At 57.9% G+C, this 19,762-nt stretch overlaps 2 protein-coding genes and 2 non-coding genes across 7 annotated transcripts in view; 2 read left to right on the top strand and 2 right to left on the bottom strand.

The window, feature by feature from the left end:
* Nucleotides 1–4,298, top strand: part of ALPK3 (alpha kinase 3) — a 38,202-nt gene extending 33,904 nt beyond the window's left edge. For all 4 annotated transcript variants that reach the window (XM_068410378.1, XM_068410375.1, XM_068410377.1 and 1 more), the window contains 7 exons: nucleotides 300–427; nucleotides 700–735; nucleotides 859–1,133; nucleotides 1,487–1,575; nucleotides 1,821–2,038; nucleotides 2,238–2,286; nucleotides 2,457–4,298. In XM_068410378.1, the coding sequence (XP_068266479.1) occupies nucleotides 300–427; nucleotides 700–735; nucleotides 859–1,133; nucleotides 1,487–1,575; nucleotides 1,821–2,038; nucleotides 2,238–2,286; nucleotides 2,457–2,778 (1,117 nt within the window). In that variant the 3' untranslated portion in view covers nucleotides 2,779–4,298. The remainder of the gene's footprint in view (nucleotides 1–299; nucleotides 428–699; nucleotides 736–858; nucleotides 1,134–1,486; nucleotides 1,576–1,820; nucleotides 2,039–2,237; nucleotides 2,287–2,456) is intronic.
* A 496-nt stretch (nucleotides 4,299–4,794) lies between these two features.
* On the bottom strand, nucleotides 4,795–13,306 carry LOC137668792 (sodium/nucleoside cotransporter 2-like). The gene is made up of 17 exons (XM_068410582.1): nucleotides 13,238–13,306; nucleotides 13,076–13,167; nucleotides 12,521–12,612; nucleotides 11,883–12,072; nucleotides 11,369–11,510; nucleotides 10,474–10,587; nucleotides 9,997–10,074; nucleotides 9,543–9,623; nucleotides 9,125–9,205; nucleotides 8,857–8,982; nucleotides 7,480–7,610; nucleotides 7,112–7,280; nucleotides 6,719–6,916; nucleotides 6,186–6,267; nucleotides 5,561–5,659; nucleotides 5,012–5,123; nucleotides 4,795–4,918 (listed from the first exon to the last, which is right to left on the bottom strand). Exons 1-17 carry the CDS (start codon nucleotides 13,304–13,306, stop codon nucleotides 4,795–4,797), a joined length of 1,980 nt encoding a protein of 659 aa, XP_068266683.1.
* Nucleotides 13,307–15,668: 2,362 nt separating this feature from the next.
* TRNAH-GUG (transfer RNA histidin (anticodon GUG)) lies at nucleotides 15,669–15,740 on the top strand. Its single transcript has one exon. It is a non-coding gene; the product is annotated as a tRNA-His (tRNA).
* Nucleotides 15,741–16,753: 1,013 nt separating this feature from the next.
* Nucleotides 16,754–16,825, bottom strand: TRNAH-GUG (transfer RNA histidin (anticodon GUG)). Its single transcript has one exon. It is a non-coding gene; the product is annotated as a tRNA-His (tRNA).
* Between the last annotated feature and the right edge of the window lie 2,937 nt (nucleotides 16,826–19,762).

Raw genomic sequence — 19,762 nt, 5'->3', positions numbered from 1 at the left:
GCCCTGACCCAGCCACACTCAGAGGCAAGTACCTTTATCAGTCTGTAGCCCAGTCCCAGCCAGATTTTGCGGGGCGTGCCTGGAAGACGAGCAGCTCTGTGAGTACAAACTGCAGGGCAGGACTCCTGGTGCCATGAGGTGCCAGGGGAGCAGCTGGGATGCCCTTGGGCTGGCTTCCTTTGTAGCTCTCTTCCAGCCCTCCAAGGGCAGCATGGTCCCCACCCGCAGTGCCTGTGATGGGGCTCCCGTGTACCCCCACGCGTCACACGGGGCTGAGGCCATGCTGTCGTTTCTTCCAGCGCTGGCGATGAGGGCCAAGCAGCCTTGGCTGTTGTGCAGGCGTCCCAGAAGGACTGCGGGGTCTACCGGTGTGTGATCCGCAACGAGTACGGCACTGATTCCACCGATTTCCTGCTCAGCCCAGAAGGTGAGGAGCTCTCAGTAGCCTGGCAGCTCTCCTAGCTGCCCAGGTGTGCCATGGGGCGGCATGGCAAACTGAGGAGAGGGTTTGGTGCCAGGCTGTGGAGGGGGACCCTTCCATACCCCGTAAAACCACCTCTGCGAGGTGCATCTGCCTCCTTGTGCTAATTTATGAGCGATTCACACCATCCTCCTTGCCATCCCTTGGTGTGGAAGTGCACGGGGCAGGGTGGGATCCTGGCAGGACTTTGACACCTCTTTGCTTTCCGTCTCCTCTAGTGCTGTCAGGATTTATCTTGCGGGAAGAGATCGAAGGTAAGGGCCACGTGCTGACGAGCTGCAAACTGCTGCCCCTTGCTGGACTGGGGCCAGGTAGCTCTGTGGTGGGGGCAGGACATGCCCCCGTTGTCCCCCCTCACCAGCTCTTCCCCCTACCAGTTGGAGAGGAGATCGAGATGACACCCATGGTGTTCGCAAAGGGTCTGGCTGACGCAGGCTACTGGGGGGATAAGCTCTTCGGGCGCGTGGTGAGCGAGGACGTGGAGGTGGGTGCTGGTTTCCTGCGCAAAGCCTGCCGTGCCAGAGCCATCTACGGCCTGGAGCCCATCTTTGAGTCCGGCCGCACCTGCGTCATCAAAGTGCACAATTTCATTGTCTTTGGGACCAAGAATGAGAACAGTCTCATCGAGAAGAACTACGATATCACCATCCAGGTGGGCATCCTTGTGGGGCACCCTCCGCCTGTCTCCCCCACACCTTCCCTATCTGTCTGTGCCACAGTCCCCAGCTCTGTGCCCACTTACTTTATTCCCTTCCACTTTTTGAATGCTCTGGAGGGGTCAAGCCATGTTCCAATGGGCTGGCTATGTCCTTGTTATTCTTGGCTTCAGCTCTTCTCTCTGAGCAACACAGAGCCGCTCGGAGCTTTCCTGTCACTTGTCCTTTGACCACCAGGACAGGGAAACAACTGGCAGTGGTCCCAGAGGATGATTGGCCAGGTGGGGGGTCCCAGGGAGGCATTGGTGCAAGACAGGACAGGTCCCTGACTCTTCTGTTTGCATCTCAGGAATGTAAAATCCAGAACTCCAGCCGCGAGTACTGCAAGATCTTTGCTGCTGAGGCACGAGCCGTCCCTGATTTTGGAGCAGTGCCCGAGTGAGTAAGGTGCTGTGGCTCTGCTGGCTTGACATCCCAGCAGAGCATCCTGGGGGTGGTGGGAGCGTTCCCTGTGGATGCTGGGGACATCCCAAAGGGCAGCACGCTCTTCTCCCACCCTCAAATGGAAGGGATATTGGGGAAAAGGCAAAAGCCAGGGTTGCAGACAGCGGTGTGAATCTCCAGTTGCTGTGGTGGGAGAGCTCGCCAGCCGGTGCTGACCCTGTCTATGTGCACCCACGCAGGATAATTCCTCTGTACCTCATTTACCGACCGGCCAACAACATCCCTTATGCCACGATGGAGGAGGACCTGGGCGGGCCCTGTGAGCAGTACTGTGTCACCGAGAGAGATGGCAGCTTGGTGGCACAAGGCACCTCGGAGATTGTGCTCAAATGTTGCACCTTCCAGCATTGGGTCTACCAGTGGACAAATGGAAACATCCTTGTCACTGACATGGAAGGTAAAGGGACCTCTCATCTGATTCCCGTGGCCCCTCGCCACCCTCTGGACTATGAAAGGAGGAGGAAAAGCCCCAGCCTTTCCCTCCTGCCTCTTTCCCCACATGCCACGGAGCCCAGCTCCCAGGGCGATGACCTGCCCTTGGTGCCGGTGCCCGTCCTTCTCTAGGCAGAGACCAGTTGTCCTCCCTTTTATTGCAGGAGTGGGCTGGAAGATGACCAACGTGCGGATCGCTACCAACCTGAAAGGGTGAGTGACCCTGAGCTGTTGGCGCAGGGTGGCCCTGGCTGTCCCCAGCTCCACCGCTCACGTGGCGAAGGGCCATGGTGGTGAGTGAGGCCGGGCTCTGTCCTTGGCTCCCTGCTCCGGCAGGGTGTCTCCTGGTACGAAGCAGGGGCTGAGGATGGCTGTGTTGGCAGGTACCAGGGGCTGAAGGAAAGCTACTTCCCCTCCCTGCTGGAGCAATTCGTGGCCGCTCACCAGTGTAACCGTTACTGCAGCATCCTGGGCCTGAAGACACTGGAGCCAGCCAAGCCCAAGGGCTCCAAGAGCCCCTCCATGGGTAGGAAATCTGCCCAGTCTAGCCCCCAGCTCCAGAAGAAGGGGATGGCAAGTCCCCAGGGTACCCGCAAGGCTGCCGTGAGCCCCAAGAGCTCCCGAAGAGCCGCAGAAACAGGGGAGGCCCCACCAGCCTCCAAACCCAGGTCAGGAGAGAGCGGCACGTCTGGCCTCCCACAGTAGCCAGAGCCGCCGCAGCTGGGACACTCTGCTCTGGACCCCAGCCTGAGCAGCCCGGAGGCAGCAGGCAACCAGGCTGGGAAGGGGAGACCCCGGCAGCGGCTGCTGCCACCGCTCTCCTCTCTTTGGCTCCTGCCCCGGCCCGCGGCGCGTGCGTTGTGTGCTAGTGTGTGCTAGTGTGAGTGGCTTGGCTGGGGTCACGGGGGGGCTGTGAGCCGTGGGCAGCGCGGACCCCCTCGCCAATACCTCTTTACAAGAGCTGCTCCCGGTGGTGGAGCCTGTGGGGCCACGTGCCCCTCCACTCTCGGGCTCGCTTTCCTCTCTTGACTCTCTCCATTTGCCTTCCTTGAGGCAGGGGTTGTCAGACCTGCTCCCTTGGGCTTTGCAGGCGCCATGCCCTCTGCCTGGTTCCCCCAAGAGAACTGGGAGTCCGGGCTGCCCTCCTGGCTCTCAGCACCTCATGTCCTTCTTTGTGTCCTCCATAAAGTGACCACACCAAGCCTGACCAGCGCTCTGTGTCAAGGATGTGAACCCAAACAGCACACAGGTGGTCTCGTTTGCCCTGGCAGAGTGTGAATTAAAAGGTATGCTGCAGAGGGGTTTAGCAGTGAGCTGCAGGGCTCCTGCTGCTATTGCGTGGGGCTCTGGGGAGTGGGCCAGTCCCATGGTGGGGCACTGGCGTTGGTACCAGCAGCCGCATGGGGATGGGATTTGGCACCCTTGCCATGCCGGCCTCCCCTGCGCCCCAGGGTGAGCCTCCCACCCCTTTGCCAGGTGGGTGCTGAGGGCAGTGGTGCTTCTTTGGGTGCTGGCCAGCGCCACGGTAAGGATGCTCTACCTCACACGGGGCACCCGGGAGCGGGGTGAAGGGGGGACCTCCCCTCCATGCCAGGCGCTGCTTTGGCACCTGTGGGTGTCCAACCCACAGGACTTGTCCCTCCTTGCCCCGCCTGCCATATGCAGCCCCTGTACGCCTTGCCCAGCCCCATAGCACAACATGGTCATGCTTGCTTAGCATCACCCCTGCTTGGCACATGCCATACCCCAGAGGCAGCTAGCAGCACCCACTCCAGACCCCGCTGCCGCGCAGTGGGAGGCAGAGATGGACAGGCAGCGATGCTCGTGCTGGGAAGTAAAGCACCCTGCATTGCATCAAGCCTCCCTTGTGCCCGTCAGCTTGCTCAGGCGTGCAGCAGCCGGCAGAGCGTGGCAGTGGGCAGCAAGGCTTGCAAAGAGCCCCAGCTCTGCCTGCTCTGTCTTGCCACAGAGCGTTACCTTCCCTACAGCTTTGGAGGAAGGTGCCAGGCATCACGAATGCCACCCCCCTCATGGTGGTGTGCGAAACGGTGGCTCAGTGCAGCCTGGCAGAGGATGGAAGGGACGGGGCTGGGAGTGCGGCATGCTCTGGGGTCGTGGTGCTTTGTTGTTGGGTCATTGTAAAATAACGATGTACATAACGTGGCTGCGTTGGCGAAGGGGTGCTCTCGAGTGCAATAAAGTGAGAAGGACTGGCCTGTTCCCCAGCACTGTGGTCCCTGCGGAGAAGATGCATCCAAGGACGGCAGGACGGGGTGACTTTGTGTTTGGGGGAAGGAAACATCTTCAAGCAATGGCTTTACCCCCATCCGCACCCCACGGGGGAGAAGAGGGTGGCCGGGGCCAGACCCTAAAGCTGGCACTTGGCGGAGGCTCGGCTTGCGAGGTCTGCAGTGAACGCTGGCTACGGCGGTTGCGGGGTGCAGCCTGAGCAAAGCACCTCGTGCTGTGTGGGACAGCCGTGGTCAGGTGCCAGAGCGGGGCTGAGGGCAAGCACACGGGGATTTCCATGATTTATTTGGGAGCAGTTCCCTCGTGTCCGCGGGGCCGGCACCTAAGGGTGCTGGTTGCAAGGTGCACGCGGCTGTCCATCATCACCGGAGCAGAGAAGACCAAGCACACAGGTCTCTGATGGGGTTTTTCAACCTTTGGGGCCAAGCCTTGCAGACCCTGGTGGTCCCACCATGTGCTGCCTGCACGGTTCTAGGTTGTCCCCACACAGGCCGTGTGGTTGTAGTGGCCGCAGCACTGCGTCAGGCACCGCACGCTCTCCTCCAGGCCGGCCCAGGCTCCTGTGAAGGAAAGCGTCCCATTCTCGAGCACCGAGCTGGAAAGAGAGAAGCGTGGTCAGGACAGGCTGCTGCCCCACCGCCTGGCTCCCCGGGCAGGCCCACACGGCTCTGGGGCCCTTCACACCCACCTGGCAAAGAGCTGCTTGCAGCACGTGTAGATGGTGTAGCTGGTGGAGCTGAAGTTGGCGGTGCTGAGGAAGGTCACGCAGTCACCCACGTCCGTTGGCACATGAAGGAGACCTGGGGGACAAGGTCTCCTGGTTGGGGCTCTTGAGAGACCAGGCTTACAGATCCCATATGCTGAGCATGCTTGCAAATACTGTACTCCAGCCCTGCTTGCAAATCCTGTACCTGGGACTGTGCTTGCAGGTCCCATGCACCATCCCCCCTCACCCCCCACAGACGGTTGCAGAAGGACCCCAGGGAGCTCCTCACAGTGCCCCAGATGACCCGATCCCAGCCCAGCTGTGGATGAGGGGTCCCAGTAGAGCTATTTGGCTTGGGCAGCGCCTGGCAAAGCAATGGGGGGAGAGCAGAGGGCTTGGAGGCCCTGGCAGAGCCATGGCGAGGACAGCACAGCCGTCTCCTTCCCTGCACCTGCATTTATAGGGTCTTCAGCCCTTTGCCTGTCCCTTCTCGGCTCTTTCTGGCCCTGCTGGCAGTGGGCAGGGACCTACCTGCCAGGCAGGCGTTGAGCATGGAGACGCAGATGCCAGTGAGCAGGGCTCGCAGCATGACGGAGGCTAGGTCACCCTTGCGGTGGGGTACCATGGAGGCTGGAGGGGCAAAGCAGAGACCAGGGTGAGTCAGGTCCTTGCTCCAGCTCTGCCCCGGTTTGGGGACAGACAGGAACATGTCCCAGGTGCCCATCTGGCTCTGCCACATAGTGCCCTGCCCACCCCAACCCCTAGTGTCTGGGGGACGTGGTGATCCCAGCCAGCAACCAGCACGCTGTCTGCCCATCCTGGCAGCGGTGGGTGCTGGCAGAGCTCCGTGCCACCCTGCACCCATGGGTGATCAACCAGCGCCCTCGGCACTCTCAGCACTGGAGTCTGTACTCTTTGCCCCATGGCTGGGTGGCACCTGGGCTTGTGGGACATGCACATGCTCTTGCCCATGGGTGCAGTGCAAAATCATCCCTATCACCTCATGCAAATTCTATTTGTTATCTCTGTGCTGGCAGAGACCGAACACGGAGGCTTGAGGGCAGTAAATTCCTCCTGCCCCAGCTGAGCCCTTGCTCCGTGGGACCAGGATCCCCCTGCGTCGTGCCCAGGCACCCAGGACACAGGTCACACTCACTCAGGCCTCCCAGCATGATCCCGATGGAGCTGAAGTTGGCAAATCCGCAGAGTGCAAAGGTGGCGATGCTCTCGGCTCGCTCCTGGAGGACACAGTGGCAGGGGACGGTCACCTCGGTCCAGGAGCAGCCCCAGAGCACCCACAGCTGAGCACCATGTTGTAGCTCCCAGCCCAGCCAGACACGATTGGAGATAAATCCCCCACCCCAGTCCTTTCTCCTGCAGATATTTTTGGGAGCGAGGATGCAGGTGGTGGGCATCCTGTCCCTGGGAGAGGCTGGCCTGGGGGGACAGGGGGCCCTGTAGCACCGTGATCTGCCCCACCAAGGAGCAGGATAAATGGGACAGGGCTTCACTGATTCCTTCAGGATGACCCTGTACCCAGCAGTGAGTGGACATCCAAGTCAAGTTGGCCACACATGCCCTCCCACCCCCAGCACCATCATCCCCCTGCCTGCCCACCACCCATCTGCCTGGCCAGGCCCCATGCCCTGTTTTGGCTGGCCCTGTGCCAGCGTGGCAGGTGTCCCTCACAGATATCCACTGCTTCTGGCTCCCATCCCATTCCTCCAGGCCCGACAGACGGTTCTTCTTGTACGTGGCCAGCTGCTGGTATGCCACAAACTCATTCAGGAAGATCTTGATCCCCAAGAGCTCGGCCACCAGCGGCGAGTCTGCCCAGTCTGCTCCCATAAGAAAGGCCACAGGCATGAGGACGTAGGAGCAGATCACCTGGGAAAAGCATCCCAGAAGGGAGCAACTCAGAGCTGACCATCTGCATAGCCCCCAGCTTGGACACCCGCTGCCAGCATTTGCCAAACACCCAGCAAGGGTCTCAGCAGCCTACCGAGGCAGCGGGCAAAGGTGGGGTTGGGTGGGGGATGTGGGATCTGGCAGCCCAGACCATGGGGATGCCCTTGGGGATACCTGGAAGGAGAGCCCCTCGATGTCCACCATCTCCCCAAACCAGCGCAAGGCAGCGTTGATGAACTCCAGCGCCGCCAAGAAGGCAATGAGGTTGGCTGCAATGTTGGCCACGAGCCCCACGGAGGCAGCAGCCCCATTGCTCGCAGCTTCCAGGATGTTCTGCTCTTCCCTGGTGGAAAAAGACCCTGATAGGCTCATGTGGCCGGGCATCCTCTGTGCAAGGTCAGCACTTGCTCCGTGGATGTCTGCACACAACAGGCTCTCCCAACCTCGGGCCACCCGCAACGTCCACTTGTGCCCCTTTAGGGCTTCCCTGCACTGGCAGGACGCCTGCAACCCCACTCCACCATCCCTCTCCTCGCACTCACCCTCTGGAGAGGCGGACGCTTGCTTTGCCCTTGAACTTGGACTCTTCCACTTCAGGGTAGACGAGTTTGGACATGGCGAGGGCGCAGGGCGCAGCCATCACGGAGGCTGCGATCAGCGACGCCGCGTCTATCTGCAACGCGCAGACCGTGGGCTTAGGCACCTCTGGGCAAGGCTGCGCCCCGTGACGTGCCACCCCAGGGTGTCCCAGCACGTGGCAGCCATCAGCCAGCGACGCTCGGAGCAGTTCAGGGCTCTCTGTTTGCTCAGGGTGGGAAAAATGTCTCTGTTTTTCCTGTCTCAGCCCACCACGGCACGTGAGGCAGCTTGCCTGGATGGAGGCATTGCTGGAGCCGCTGTGATCACGGCCTCGGAGACATTAATCTCTCCTGCTGTTCGACCTCATCTTGATTCTTGTCCCTTCCTTGTCCCTTTTTATTGGTATCAGAGCAATAGCTTGTGCGACGTCGCGAACTTCTACCCGCTGACGAAGAGCCAAGCTCCCAGTCTCACCCCTCCCTGCCCGCCGAGTGGCGACGTCTCATTTCTGTGACCTTTCACCCTTGGTTCCCCATTTAAGGTGACTAATTAATGTTTAAATAGCAGGAGCTCAGCCAGCAGGTCGAGGGGAAGGTTTATTCCCCATTATGGAGCACTGATGAGGCCACGTCTGGACACCGTGTCCAGCACTGAGACACTGATGAAGAGGGCATCTCCCGGGGGGTCGGGGTACGGGACCACCAAGGTGGTGCTGGAGGAGCAGGACTTGTTCGGCTGGGAGAAAAGAGGGCTGAGGGCTTGTAGTTGCTGTTCCCAACTACTTAAAAGGAGGAAAGAGGGAAGACACTGCTCAGAGGCGCCCAGAAAAAGGGTGAGAAGCGACGACACAGTTTCAGTGGGGACATTCCAGTTAGATATAAGGAAAAAATTGTTCCCCGTGACCAAGGCACCTGTGGGGTGGACCACAGTGGTGGGGGGAGATCTCCATCTGTGAGGATGTTCACCACCAACCTGTACAAGGACCTGGGCATCCCCTTGGGCTTTGCTGTCACCTCATGTGGGCAGGAGGGTGGCTCAGAGACCCTCAGAGGGTCCTTCCAGGCTAAATTATCCCGTGATTCAGTGAGATTTGCCCTGCTCGCTGTGCAAGGACACGCAGTGAGGGTCCCATGGCAGGGCCTTCTGCCTGGCAGGGCTCCGGGGTTTTGGTCAGGCCAGCGAAGGTGAGGCTGGGCATGGAGGCACCCTGCCCTCATCCTGCTTATGGAAGGGGACCCTGGGGCACCTGCTGGCGGTCTTCTCCCACCCGCACGTCCAGTTTTTGTGTGTCAGGACCCCATAGCAGGAAGCGTGTGGCATACGTCTGCTCGTGCACTCACCCCAAAGGATATGTAGGCACCCATCACGCTGCCTGCGATGGTGGAAAAGCCACCAGTCATCACAGCGTGGATTTCTGAGTGGGTCATGTCTGCAAGGTACGGGCGGATGAGCAGCGGGGCTTCAGTCTGTGAGAGAGAAAACCCTGTTGTCCTTGAGACAGGGCCACACAGGGACGCAGGTCTCCTGGGAAGGGAGGAGAAGACCCTTCCTCCAGGGCAGGCTCAGCTGCACAGGCTGAGGAGCTGGATCTCCTGCCCAGGACCTTACCTGTCCCACGAAAATGTTCCCCGCCACACTCAGGGTCTCGGTGGCAGTGGTGCCCATCGAGACCTGAAGCAGCCAGGAGATCTGGGGAAAGACAAGGCCACCATGTTCACAAAGGCTCCTGGCACCCTGCCGCCCACCCCGTGAAGCAGGGCACTGTTTGGCCCTCAAAGCTGCACAGAGGTGATCTTGGGAAGCGTCCACAGACCAGGTAGCAACGTCAACTCCAGGGCTGGGCTTTCTCAGGAGAACGTGCAAGAAAGAGGGGTTTTGTATCTGTTGTTTTAAGCAGGACAAATCATCCCAAATTAGTACCACACCAGTTTTCCTGGGACATCCCTCAGCTGATCATAGTAGTCAGAGAACCCACCAGGTTCTTCTCCTTTCCACCACCATCCCAGAGCCAGGTGAGGGGCCCTACCTTGACAATGAGCCACTGCATGATGCCGAGGTAGTAGAGGACGGACATCACACAACTGAAGAAAACAACGATGGGCAGAGCCTGCAGGCAAGGCACCGGGGCACGGGGTTAAAGGAGAGCTGAGCAACACATCTAAGCACACTTGGGGACCAAACCCCTGTCTCATGAGCTGGGCATGGCATGGTATTGCATAGCCAGCCCACGCTATTGGGGTGCCACAGCACTGGGCCAGGCTGGCAGGAGGGACAGGGACCAGTGCAGATCCCTCATGGCACTGAGGAGGGCCACGGGTGGGTACAAAGCCAAGGGAGACCCATCCTTGAGCTGGTTGAGGTCTGCTGCAGCAAACCTGGCTGCGTTTAGCTCCGTGCTGTCCAGGACCCAGCAAGGCATCCAGACCAGAAGAAAACCAGGCTCTGCCTCTCCCTCCCCATACCCCATTCCCCAAGCTGACCTGAAAGGCAAAGACGTCTTCAATGAGCGTGTTCCCAAAGACGAAGCTGGAGCCAGCTGTGGTGTAGCCCAGGAAGAACTGCAAGTGGGGAAGTTACATGGTAGGATGGAGATCTCCATTCGCTCTTTCCCTGACATCTCACTTCTACCTCGCAGGGGTCTGTACCCCCGGCCCCACAGCTCACTTCACCTCCCTGCCAGAGAATGACCCTCTGAAACCTAAGCTGGGGACATTGGTGGGCTGTCTCCAAGCCATGGGGCACTGCTTCAGCCTGCAAGGGAGACCGCACTGAAGGGTCTGGGCTGCTGCAGAAACCCAGGAAAGAGCTGGCTTTTCTCCAGTCCCAAACAAAAATGTTTGTGAGTGTGCAGTCCCTGAAGCTTCTCCACCCCATAACACCCTCTGCTCTTCTTTCTGATCCCAGGGAGGGGCTACACGGAGGGTGCAAGCACGGGATGGGGTGAGCAGATGCAGTACCTGGATCTGGTCACCCAGCCACTGGAAAGCTTGGGCACCAGGGGTTGTTCGAAGGACAAAGAGCCCAAATAAGAACTCCAAGCCAAGACCCCAGAAAACGGCTCTCCAGGACACCTGGGGACCGAGAGCAGAACAGGGACTGAGACATTAGCAAAGCCTACAGACTTCCCTCTCTGGCTTCCTGCCCCTTCGACAGCTGCACATGGCAAACGCCATTCCACTGTGCCCTGGGTGAGGGTCGTGGGGACGCTAACAACGAAAGTGTCACAGAAACCCACAAACAGGTTGGTGATAGAGGAAGGAGATGAGTTGGTGGGACTCAGGAACTGGCTGGTGGAACATAACCTGCTGGGCTTACCCAGGAGCAGACGAGCACGAGACCTTCTGATGGTTTGACTGGTGGTACAGACCTGCTAGATCAAAACTTCCTGTTCATTAACCCTTTGGAGGAGGTGGACAGAGGGATTGCCCAGAACATTGAAGCAAGTTGGGTGGGAAGCCACTGGGACTTCAATCACTTCTGCCCAAGTCACCCAGGGCACCCGAAGCTCAGGCCCACCCTCCACCCACAGGCACCTGAAGTTCAAGCATGGGTCTGGTGCTGGGTGTCTGGGTCTGACCCACTATGAGGGACATGGTGGAAAACAGGATGGAGGCACCGTGGGGGAGCCCTGGGTTGAGCAGGGGGAAGGAAAGCAGTGAGGTGGCTTTGGGGCTCCATCCACCCGACCAGCTCGGCTCCCCAGGCTGTGCCCAGCTCTGCCCGGGAGCCCTGCTTCTGCTTCCTGCAAGGAGCTCCAGCCATGGGCCATCAGGGGATGCCAGTGAGAAGGAAGTGCTGGGTGGCCACCTCCTGTGAGGGGACCGATGGCCAAGCCACACCTGAAACACATACTGCGCCGTGGTGCTTGGAGCAGGCAAACAGGAACAGCACCAAAAAGCAGAAGCCGGCTAACGAGATGAGCTGCTCTGGATTTCTGGAGGTGTCCAAAGCCAGCCACGTGATCAGGCCTCCCAGGAGGGCCACCCACAGCAGCCTGCAAAGGAAATCCCAGACTGTCACAGAGAGGATGTCCCCATGGGGAGCAGCTCATGAGGGGCAGGAACTAATTGTGTGGAAGCTGCTACCGTAAGGTCCATGCATCTGAAGAAACCTGGGGCTCGGACACAAATGAGGGGTGTGAATAGCCATCACGCTACTGAGGTAGAGTAGCAAGACATTTCTGCCATGGCTTTTAAGTAGTCCCCAGGCTGGGCCATGCCTCAGCATTCATGCATTAATGAGATGCCTGCATGGCACTAGGGCACATGCCCAATGCCACCGGCTGTTGGTCGCAGTGGCAGGGCAGCCATGGGAGAGGGGACCCAGGTGCTGGGAGGGATCTGGCCCTGCCTTTTCCTAGACTCACCATTTCAGCCATGGCCAGGACTTTTGGAAGCATTTCCAAACGGGGCTGAGGAGCAGCAATACCTTTGCCCCACAGTGCTTCTTGAAGAGGTTCCAGCAGATGAAGAAGACAACCACAGCAGTCATGACAACCAAGGCAAGGGCTCGCTGGAAGTTGAGCCAACAGGCCGCAATAAAGTAGCACAGGTAGGCTGGAGAAGGCACATTGGGGGTCAGAAACATGAGGGCCATAGGATCACAGATTCATAACTCTAACCGGGGCCAACAATGAGGTTCATTTCCTCCTAATGTCCCTCCCTGGTCACCCTTGAAGCTCCCATCTGTGCACGAGGAGGACTTAGGGAGTACCACCCCAGCAGCCAGGCTCACTGGTGACAGCACCTCAGCTGTCTGGGGACACATGGAGCGAGCAGAAGAGGCACAGCAAACCCTTTGGGTAGGTGGAGAAAGGGGAGGAGGACAGTGAGGTGCAGGTAGCCCTCATGGACAGGAGTGGTGGGGTGAGGAGGGGGCAAGCAGTGGGGCTGGTGAGAGCGGATACAATCTCCACATAGGTGGCTGTGCCCAGTGCTTGGAGTCTGGGGGCATGGCCAGCCAAAGGGATGTGGAGATGGAGTCTCAGTGCCGCAAAGTCCTCACCTACTCCAAGGAGCCCCAGGATGACCCTTCTCAACACCTTGGCATGAGCCTTGCAGAAGCGCTTCGCCTTGGATGCCGGCTCCAGGGCCTTCCTGGGGGGAGTCACATGCCAGAGACATGAGAGGCGCAGAAGATGGATCCTGAAGATCAACCCAACCCAACTCATCAGAGCCAGGTCATGACCATGCCTCCCAGAGGGTGTTTGCAGCAGCAGCACGGTGGTATAGGTGTGCCATGGTCTCTAGCAGCTCTGCTGCCTGCTCCCAGGAGGAGTGAGCCGGCCTGAGCTGGGAGACCCCCCCACACACTCCAACACCCTGGGCACCAGGAGTGGAGGCTTGCTGTGGGTGGCTGCTATGGGGACAGAGACCTGCCACTGCCACCCTACAAAGCCATATGGAGCCATCAGGCACCGTCCCCTCTATGTGGTCAATATGACCCTACTCTGCTCCCAGATCAGGTTTGGCTCCAGGAGAATCGCTGGCCCAAGGATTGCAGACTTGCTATGACCCCTGGAAATACCCTACATACACGCACCTCCAGGGGTTATCCTACCTGCAGTAGGAGGAGAATTTCCCTTCTCCTCTCCTCTCCTCTTTGCTCTCACCAGATGGACCATCACATTCCTCACCGAGCCTCTCCTCCCCCTGGAAAACATCATTAGCTGGAGCACCGAGCAGCCCCTGTACCCTGCTTGGAGGGGAAGGGGGCACTTACCACGGAGCTGAAAGCTGGGTTATCTGCACCCTTCTCAAGGCTGTCCAGGGTAATCTGGTTTTCTTCCATCTCCAGAAGTGCTGCAGCTTCAATGCATTAGAGAACCAGCACTGTGATGGACCAACACTGGCTGGGGAGAGGAAGATGGGATCAGGTCTGGGAAGGACGAGTGTCCAACCCTGATTTTCAATTTTGGGTCTCTGAGTGGAGAACGCCCTTTGCAGGAGGGATCCAGAGCAGTTCCTGCACCAGCACATCAAGGGACCATCCCATGGGGTTCTCAAGCTGTGGGGCTGGGGTGTTGTCTTCCTGGTTTTCCTATGATTCGGGGAAGATCTTTGCTCTTCCGTGCTTCCAAGGAATTACAGGAGAGGATTAGATGCAGCAGGGAGAGCTGGTACTCCTCCTCCAAGCTGGTGGCGGTGGCCACCATCCTCCATAAGCCCCTTAGCAAGTGGGATTTTGCAAAAGATAAATCTGGCTGCATCCCTCATTGAGAGATCTTGGTGCAACCAAGTAAGATAAGGAAGAAGGTCCTTTCACGCTGATAACTAGAACAGTGCAGGAGCACTGGGTAGGAATAAGGGGTAGTTTGCATGGGGACTGGTCCAAAAGGAGGATCATACTGGGAGAACTGGTCCAGCAAAGCCAGAAGAGCCAGGGCAGGAACCCCTGGAGCATCCCACTTGGACACCCTGCCAGTTCCTCTACGTGGAGAAGGAAGAGGGAAGAGAAGTCATAGAGAAGGCAGCAATTGACAGTAGGGGCACTTCTGTGTGAGGACAGAGGGAGTAAGGAGTTGTCTTTGCTTTGGAGTAGAGTTGTAGAGGTCTGCGTGGAGAAGGTGGAGATAGCAGGGTCATTGCCTGCTTCCTGCAGTGTGAGAAATAGGGTCCACTGAAGGGTGTGACCCATCCCCAAATGAAACGAGTGGAGGTGAGGAGTTTTGGAGAACATCCCCCTCAACGTGAGACCTCACGGCAGATGAAGGTGGTGGTGGACTCCACGAGCCAGCAGAGCCACCAAGGGGGACCACTGAGGTGTGCTGGCCCCCAGGGTGTCCCTGGGCTCGTGGCTCCTCAGCAGCAGGGCAGGACCCAGTGCCACGGTAGGAACCCAGGACCCCAGACCTCCTCCAGGGCCTCCAGCACCCCCGGTGTCCCCCAGGGCTCAGGGGCCCCTTACCAGGACCCTGACAGGGATCAAGAGGACCCCCACCTCTACCCAGGCTCACCATCATTTCAGGGACACCCCATGGGACCCCTCTGGGCTCAGTGACCCCTCCAGCACCCTCAGTGCTCAGGGACCCCTCCAGGACCTCCCAGGGCTCTGGGATACCCCAGGCCTCCCGGCTCTTCCCATCCCTCTCAGGCTCAGTGCCTCCAGGACCCCTGGGCTGATGCCACCTCCATGGCCCCTGGCTCTTCCCATCCCTCCCAGGCTCAGCACCCTCCAGGACCCCTGGGCTGATGCCACCTCCATGGCCCCCCCAGTGCCACCCACCCAACGTAGCTCATCGACCATTTGTTTTGGTGAAGCCTCATTGGCTGCCCTCCCCGTCGATGGTAGGACCATGTGGACAGGCAGCCAATCGGTGGGGCAGCAGGGAGGTGTCCCCCATTGTGCCCCGTGTCCTCATGCCGTGCCCATGCCCCCCCGCGCCCTCCCGCCCCCTGTGGACTCCCACGGCCTCGCGGTGCCGCGTGGTCGCACGCCCCTGTGCCTTCCCTGCCGCGTCACTGCGCCCCACGCCCTCACACCCCCCACGCCCTCACACCCCCCACGTCCTCGTGCCCCGTGTTCTCACGTCCTCGTGCCCCACGTTCTCACGCCCTCCCTGTCCTCATGCCCTCCCCGGACCCCACGGCCGCCCCCGCACCCGCCGTCCCTCCGGTGCTCACCCACCGGCCCCGCCGGCTGCGCAGCTCCCGGCCCCGCGCCCCGGTTACCCATTAACAGCTCGGTCCAAAGAGCTGGGCTGGGCGCTGCGGGGCCGGGGCTGCCCCGGCTCCTCCCGGGGCGTGCGGCCACCCCCGCGGGTGCGGGGCGGCCGCGCAGGGCACCGCGCGGCCCAGGAAAGGTTGGCCCTGGGATCCTTCCACCCCCGGGCGAAGCGAGCCTTGAGGGAAGGTGCGAACAGCAGGAGCCCAACCTTGACCCCAGCCCGGGAAAGGGCCGGGCACACGCTCCCCGCGCCGATTCCGCGCGGGCGGCTCCTCCTCCCTCCGCGGAGCCGGTTTGTGCGACGGTGGCGTAACCCCCCCGCGCGCCGAGACACCCGCGGGGCGCGGAGCTCGCGCAGACCCCACGCTGCGCTCCCGAGCGCGGAGCGCGGACCCGGAGGGCGTGACGCTGCGCGCCCGCTCCGCGCTCCCCAGCGCAGCGCTCAGGGCCACCCCGTCGGGTACGATACACAGAGCCCCGGTAGCGCGCCGTGATCGTATAGTGGTTAGTACTCTGCGTTGTGGCCGCAGCAACCTCGGTTCGAATCCGAGTCACGGCATCGCCCCGGCGGTACCACGGCACACGGGCTCGTAGATTTTGATTTTTAATTTTTTTTTTTAATTCCTCTCCCAACGGCTTCATTTTTTTTTTCTCCACGTCGTGTCGATATTTCAGAGGGGTTTGATTTTTTTTTTTGTTTTCTTGTGGTTTTTTTTTTTTCCGCGGGTCATGGCGGGAGGCGGTGCTGAGGGGCCGTGGGGCGCGGGGGGGAGAACGGCGCAATGAGAAATAAATAAAATAAATTAACATAAAATAAATTAACATAAAATAACAGAAAATTTAAAAATAGAATAAAAATAAAATTTAAAAAGAAAATAATAAAAATGAGAATAAAAAACAAAATAAAATAAAAGTTAAAAATTAATAAAAATATAAAATAAAATAAATAAAAGTTAAAAAATAATAAAAATATAAAATAAAAGTTAAAAACTAATATAAATATAAAAGTTAAAAATTAATAAAAATATAAAATAAAATAAATAAAATAAAAGTTTAAAAATAATAAAAATATAAAATAAAATAAATTTTAAAAAGTTTAAAAATAATAAAAGTATAAAAAAATAAATGAAATTTAAAAATTTAAAAATACAATAAAATAAAACACGAAAAGGTAAAAAATAACAAAAAATAGAATAAAATAAAAAATTTGAAACAAAATACAATAAAATTAAAAAATAAAATAAAAAGTTGAATAATAATAATAATAAAATGAATAAAATTTAACAAATTGGAAAATAAAATACAAGAAAATAAAAAATAAAATACAAAGTTAAAAAATAATTAGAAAATAATATAAAAATAGAATAAAAAATAAAATAAAATAAAATATAAATAAAATGCAATAAAAGAAAAGAATAAATAAAAAGTTAAAATATATTAATTAAATAAATTAAATAAAAAAGGAAATGAAATAATAAAAAAATATAAAATGAAACGGAGTAAAATAAACCAGAACAGAAGAAGGAAAGAAAAAGCTGTCGGAGCCCGTGTGCCGTGGTACCGCCAGGGCGATGCCGTGACTCGGATTCGAACCGAGGTTGCTGCGGCCACAACGCAGAGTACTAACCACTATACGATCACGGCGCGCTACCGGGGCTCTGCTGTGACGCTGCGCCGCGGCGGCCCTTAGCGCTGACGGGGCGGGACTCGCGGGCGGGCCCGGACGGTTCCCGCTCCGCCCCTGCCCCGCGCTGTCTCCGTGGCGACGCGGAGTGACGGGGGTGCTCGCTCTCTCCCGTGTGCGCCTGCGCGGCGTCGCCGTGGGGCCCCGCGGGGCAGGGCCTGGCCCGCCCCCTCACCCTGCCCCGGGACCCCCACGGAGCGGGACCACCGCCCGGCCCTCCCCGGGCCCAGCCCTGATCCCCGCTCCCTGCCCTGACCCTCGGCCCCGCCTCACTCCTCCCCTCCCCCCAGCCCCGGATCTAACCCTCATTCTAAGCCTAACCCCCCCCAACCCGGTTTTAACCCTCTCTGACCCCTTACCCCCTTCGCTGACCTCGGCCCAGCGCCAGACTGTGATCCTCACCCTCTCCCTGCGCCCAGCCATAGCCCCATCCCTCACCCAACCTTTATCCCGACCCTTCCCCTCGTCCTGCCCCTAACCCCGACCCTCACCGTGTCCCTAACCCAACCCCAATACCCCCCCCAAAGCTGTAATCCCACCCGTGGGTGTTTCTCAGGGAATAAAGTTTCTCTTTACCGCAGTGTTAACGACTCGGCACATCAGGGCATGTGAACCCGCAGAGGAAGATGAGGGACTAACAATGAAATTTATCTCTGTGGCCCCAAAAAGTGGTGGGCGTCAGTCTGTGCTGCTGCTCCTCTTTCTTCCTGCTGACACACACATTAATAGTTAATGCCAGTTTGCCGTCACCGCTGCTGCTGATTTTCACAGCGCTCCAAGTACTAAAGGCTCTTTTATTTTCACAGGTATGTGAAGAATTCAAAACACCTGGGATCAAAAGGATTTCTCTGTGTAAAATATTTTTAGAGCGATCATGGCACTTCCAGGCACTTGGATGGCCCAGATGACTCACACTTCTGAGCTGCACGAGGGAGAAGAGCTGGTCAAAGAAACCCCTGATCCCACGTGCGCAATGAGCTCATCGCTCAGCATCGTCTCACACACGTGTTTTGCCTACGTGTGGAGGGGTTGCTGGAAGAGGCAGAGGTCTCCTGCAGCCCTTCTGCTCGTGCTGGGCAGGGGTATGTCCCTGCACCACCTCTGTCCTTGTGTATCATCTGCTGCAGCTGGTGAATCCTAAATCTAAAAGAGCCTTCCTGAGGCTTGGGACAAACCAGAGGAAGGCCCTGTGCACCTTTATTACTCCATGAAGTAATTTCTCCTGCCCCTCTGGCCTCCTCATCTTGCTCCTATCCAACCCAAAAGAGCTCAGAGTGGTGGAGGAAGACAGAACAGTCCTCTCTTTGTCTCTATTCCCACCTCCTCCTTCCCTCAGCCTCTTCACTGCTGACTTGCCCTGGGCGCTGGTGTGCATGCTGGTCCCTGAGCGATGGTGAGACCCTTTGCAATGGGAGACACTCTCCACATCAAACCTGGCTGACCAGGAGATGGTGGAGGAGGGGCTTTTTGGTGGTATCACTGAATGACCTGGGTGTCCGCGTGGCTTTTGGTACTGCGCTCCTGCCCCAGTGCTGCCCTTGTCTGCCCTCCAACGATCCCTGTCTGTCTCTCCCAGCTGCAAGAACACTGCTCTTGCTCATCTGTGGCCAACCCTGTCACCATCCGTGTCCTCATGCTGGACCTAAAGTGGACGCAGAGTCACTGGTAGGAGATACGTGTGCCTCTTCTCACATCCAGGGAGTTTAATACCGTCATCAGCCCCTTGGCTGCACCGTAAAGAGATCTGACCACACAGCCATCCACAGGATAGGGGACAGCTGAGCTGTAGAGGTGGGGTCACTGTGACCGCTGAATGTCAAGGCACGAGCTTGTGGTGGAGAGAGACCCTTGTGCTGCCCTGTGCCTGGCCTCTTGTGCCTTCCTCCAGGCTGAGGTGGTGGTGTCACCGGTAAAAGGACAAGCCCAGCTCCACGACAGCCAGCTCTCACGCTTGGCCCTGGACAAATGCTGTGTTGGGTCAGCGTAGCGGTGGTGGGGAAGAAGCACCTAAGGGAAAAGGTAGGATGGTGTGGAGATGTGGAGCACCTCTGGCAGGACATGCTGTCCATGCCTGGTGGGGTCGGAGAACCTATAGCGATGCACACAGTGACAAGGGGATTCCTCCTCAAGCACTTGCACGGGCAGCAGAGCAGGACGTCTGAGGCTGGTGTCCACCATGGTGGATCCCAATTCTTGGCCTGGCATGGTGCAGGGCTCACGTTTGCGTGGGTGCGTGCCAGGCCTCGCTCACGTGGTGTGCATGGCGCAGGCTCCTCCATGGGCAGGAGGAGGCAGCGGGGCTCATGCTTTGGATGCTCGGCAGACGTTTCTGGAAGGGGGAAGCCAGCAGAATAACAATGATCTCAACTGCTGGAACAGGCGCGACCGAGATAAACGCTGCAGCGATAAGGAGGAGTCGGCCAAACATGGAAGTCAGCAGGGTGGTGGCGAGTGGACACGGAGATTAAGTGGCAGGGGCCTGGCGGGTGTGGAAGAGGAGGCATGAAGCTGCTGCCACCCATCACTGGCTGTGGTGGTCCTGTCCCAGCACAGCTTCCTACCTGTGGGCTGCCTTCCCCAACAGGATTCGGATACGACCGCTCCTAATGAAATCGTGCCAGGTTGCCAGGGCCCCAACAGCCCTCTGCTGCCTGGTTTTGTCCACAGGATCCTGCTGGTCTGTCCTGGATGGTTTGGACCTGCCAGGATGTGTTCACGCAGTGTGAAGGAAAAGGGATGAGCTTGTGGGGGCATTGGGGGACCGTCTATCTGCTGGACGACCTGATCCCTTTGGGCTCTGCTCAGCACCTGGGCAGAACAGCTGCTCCAGGCAGGCACCTCTGCTCTTCCCACCCTGCTCTGTCCCTCGGTGACTCTTCTCCAAGCCCTCTGATGCC

Source organism: Nyctibius grandis, chromosome 11, assembly GCF_013368605.1.
Source record: "Nyctibius grandis isolate bNycGra1 chromosome 11, bNycGra1.pri, whole genome shotgun sequence".
Classification (NCBI taxonomy): Eukaryota; Metazoa; Chordata; class Aves; order Nyctibiiformes; family Nyctibiidae; genus Nyctibius; species Nyctibius grandis.
Note: the sequence above shows the minus strand (reverse complement) of the source record. Positions and strands in the feature narration are given on the sequence as shown.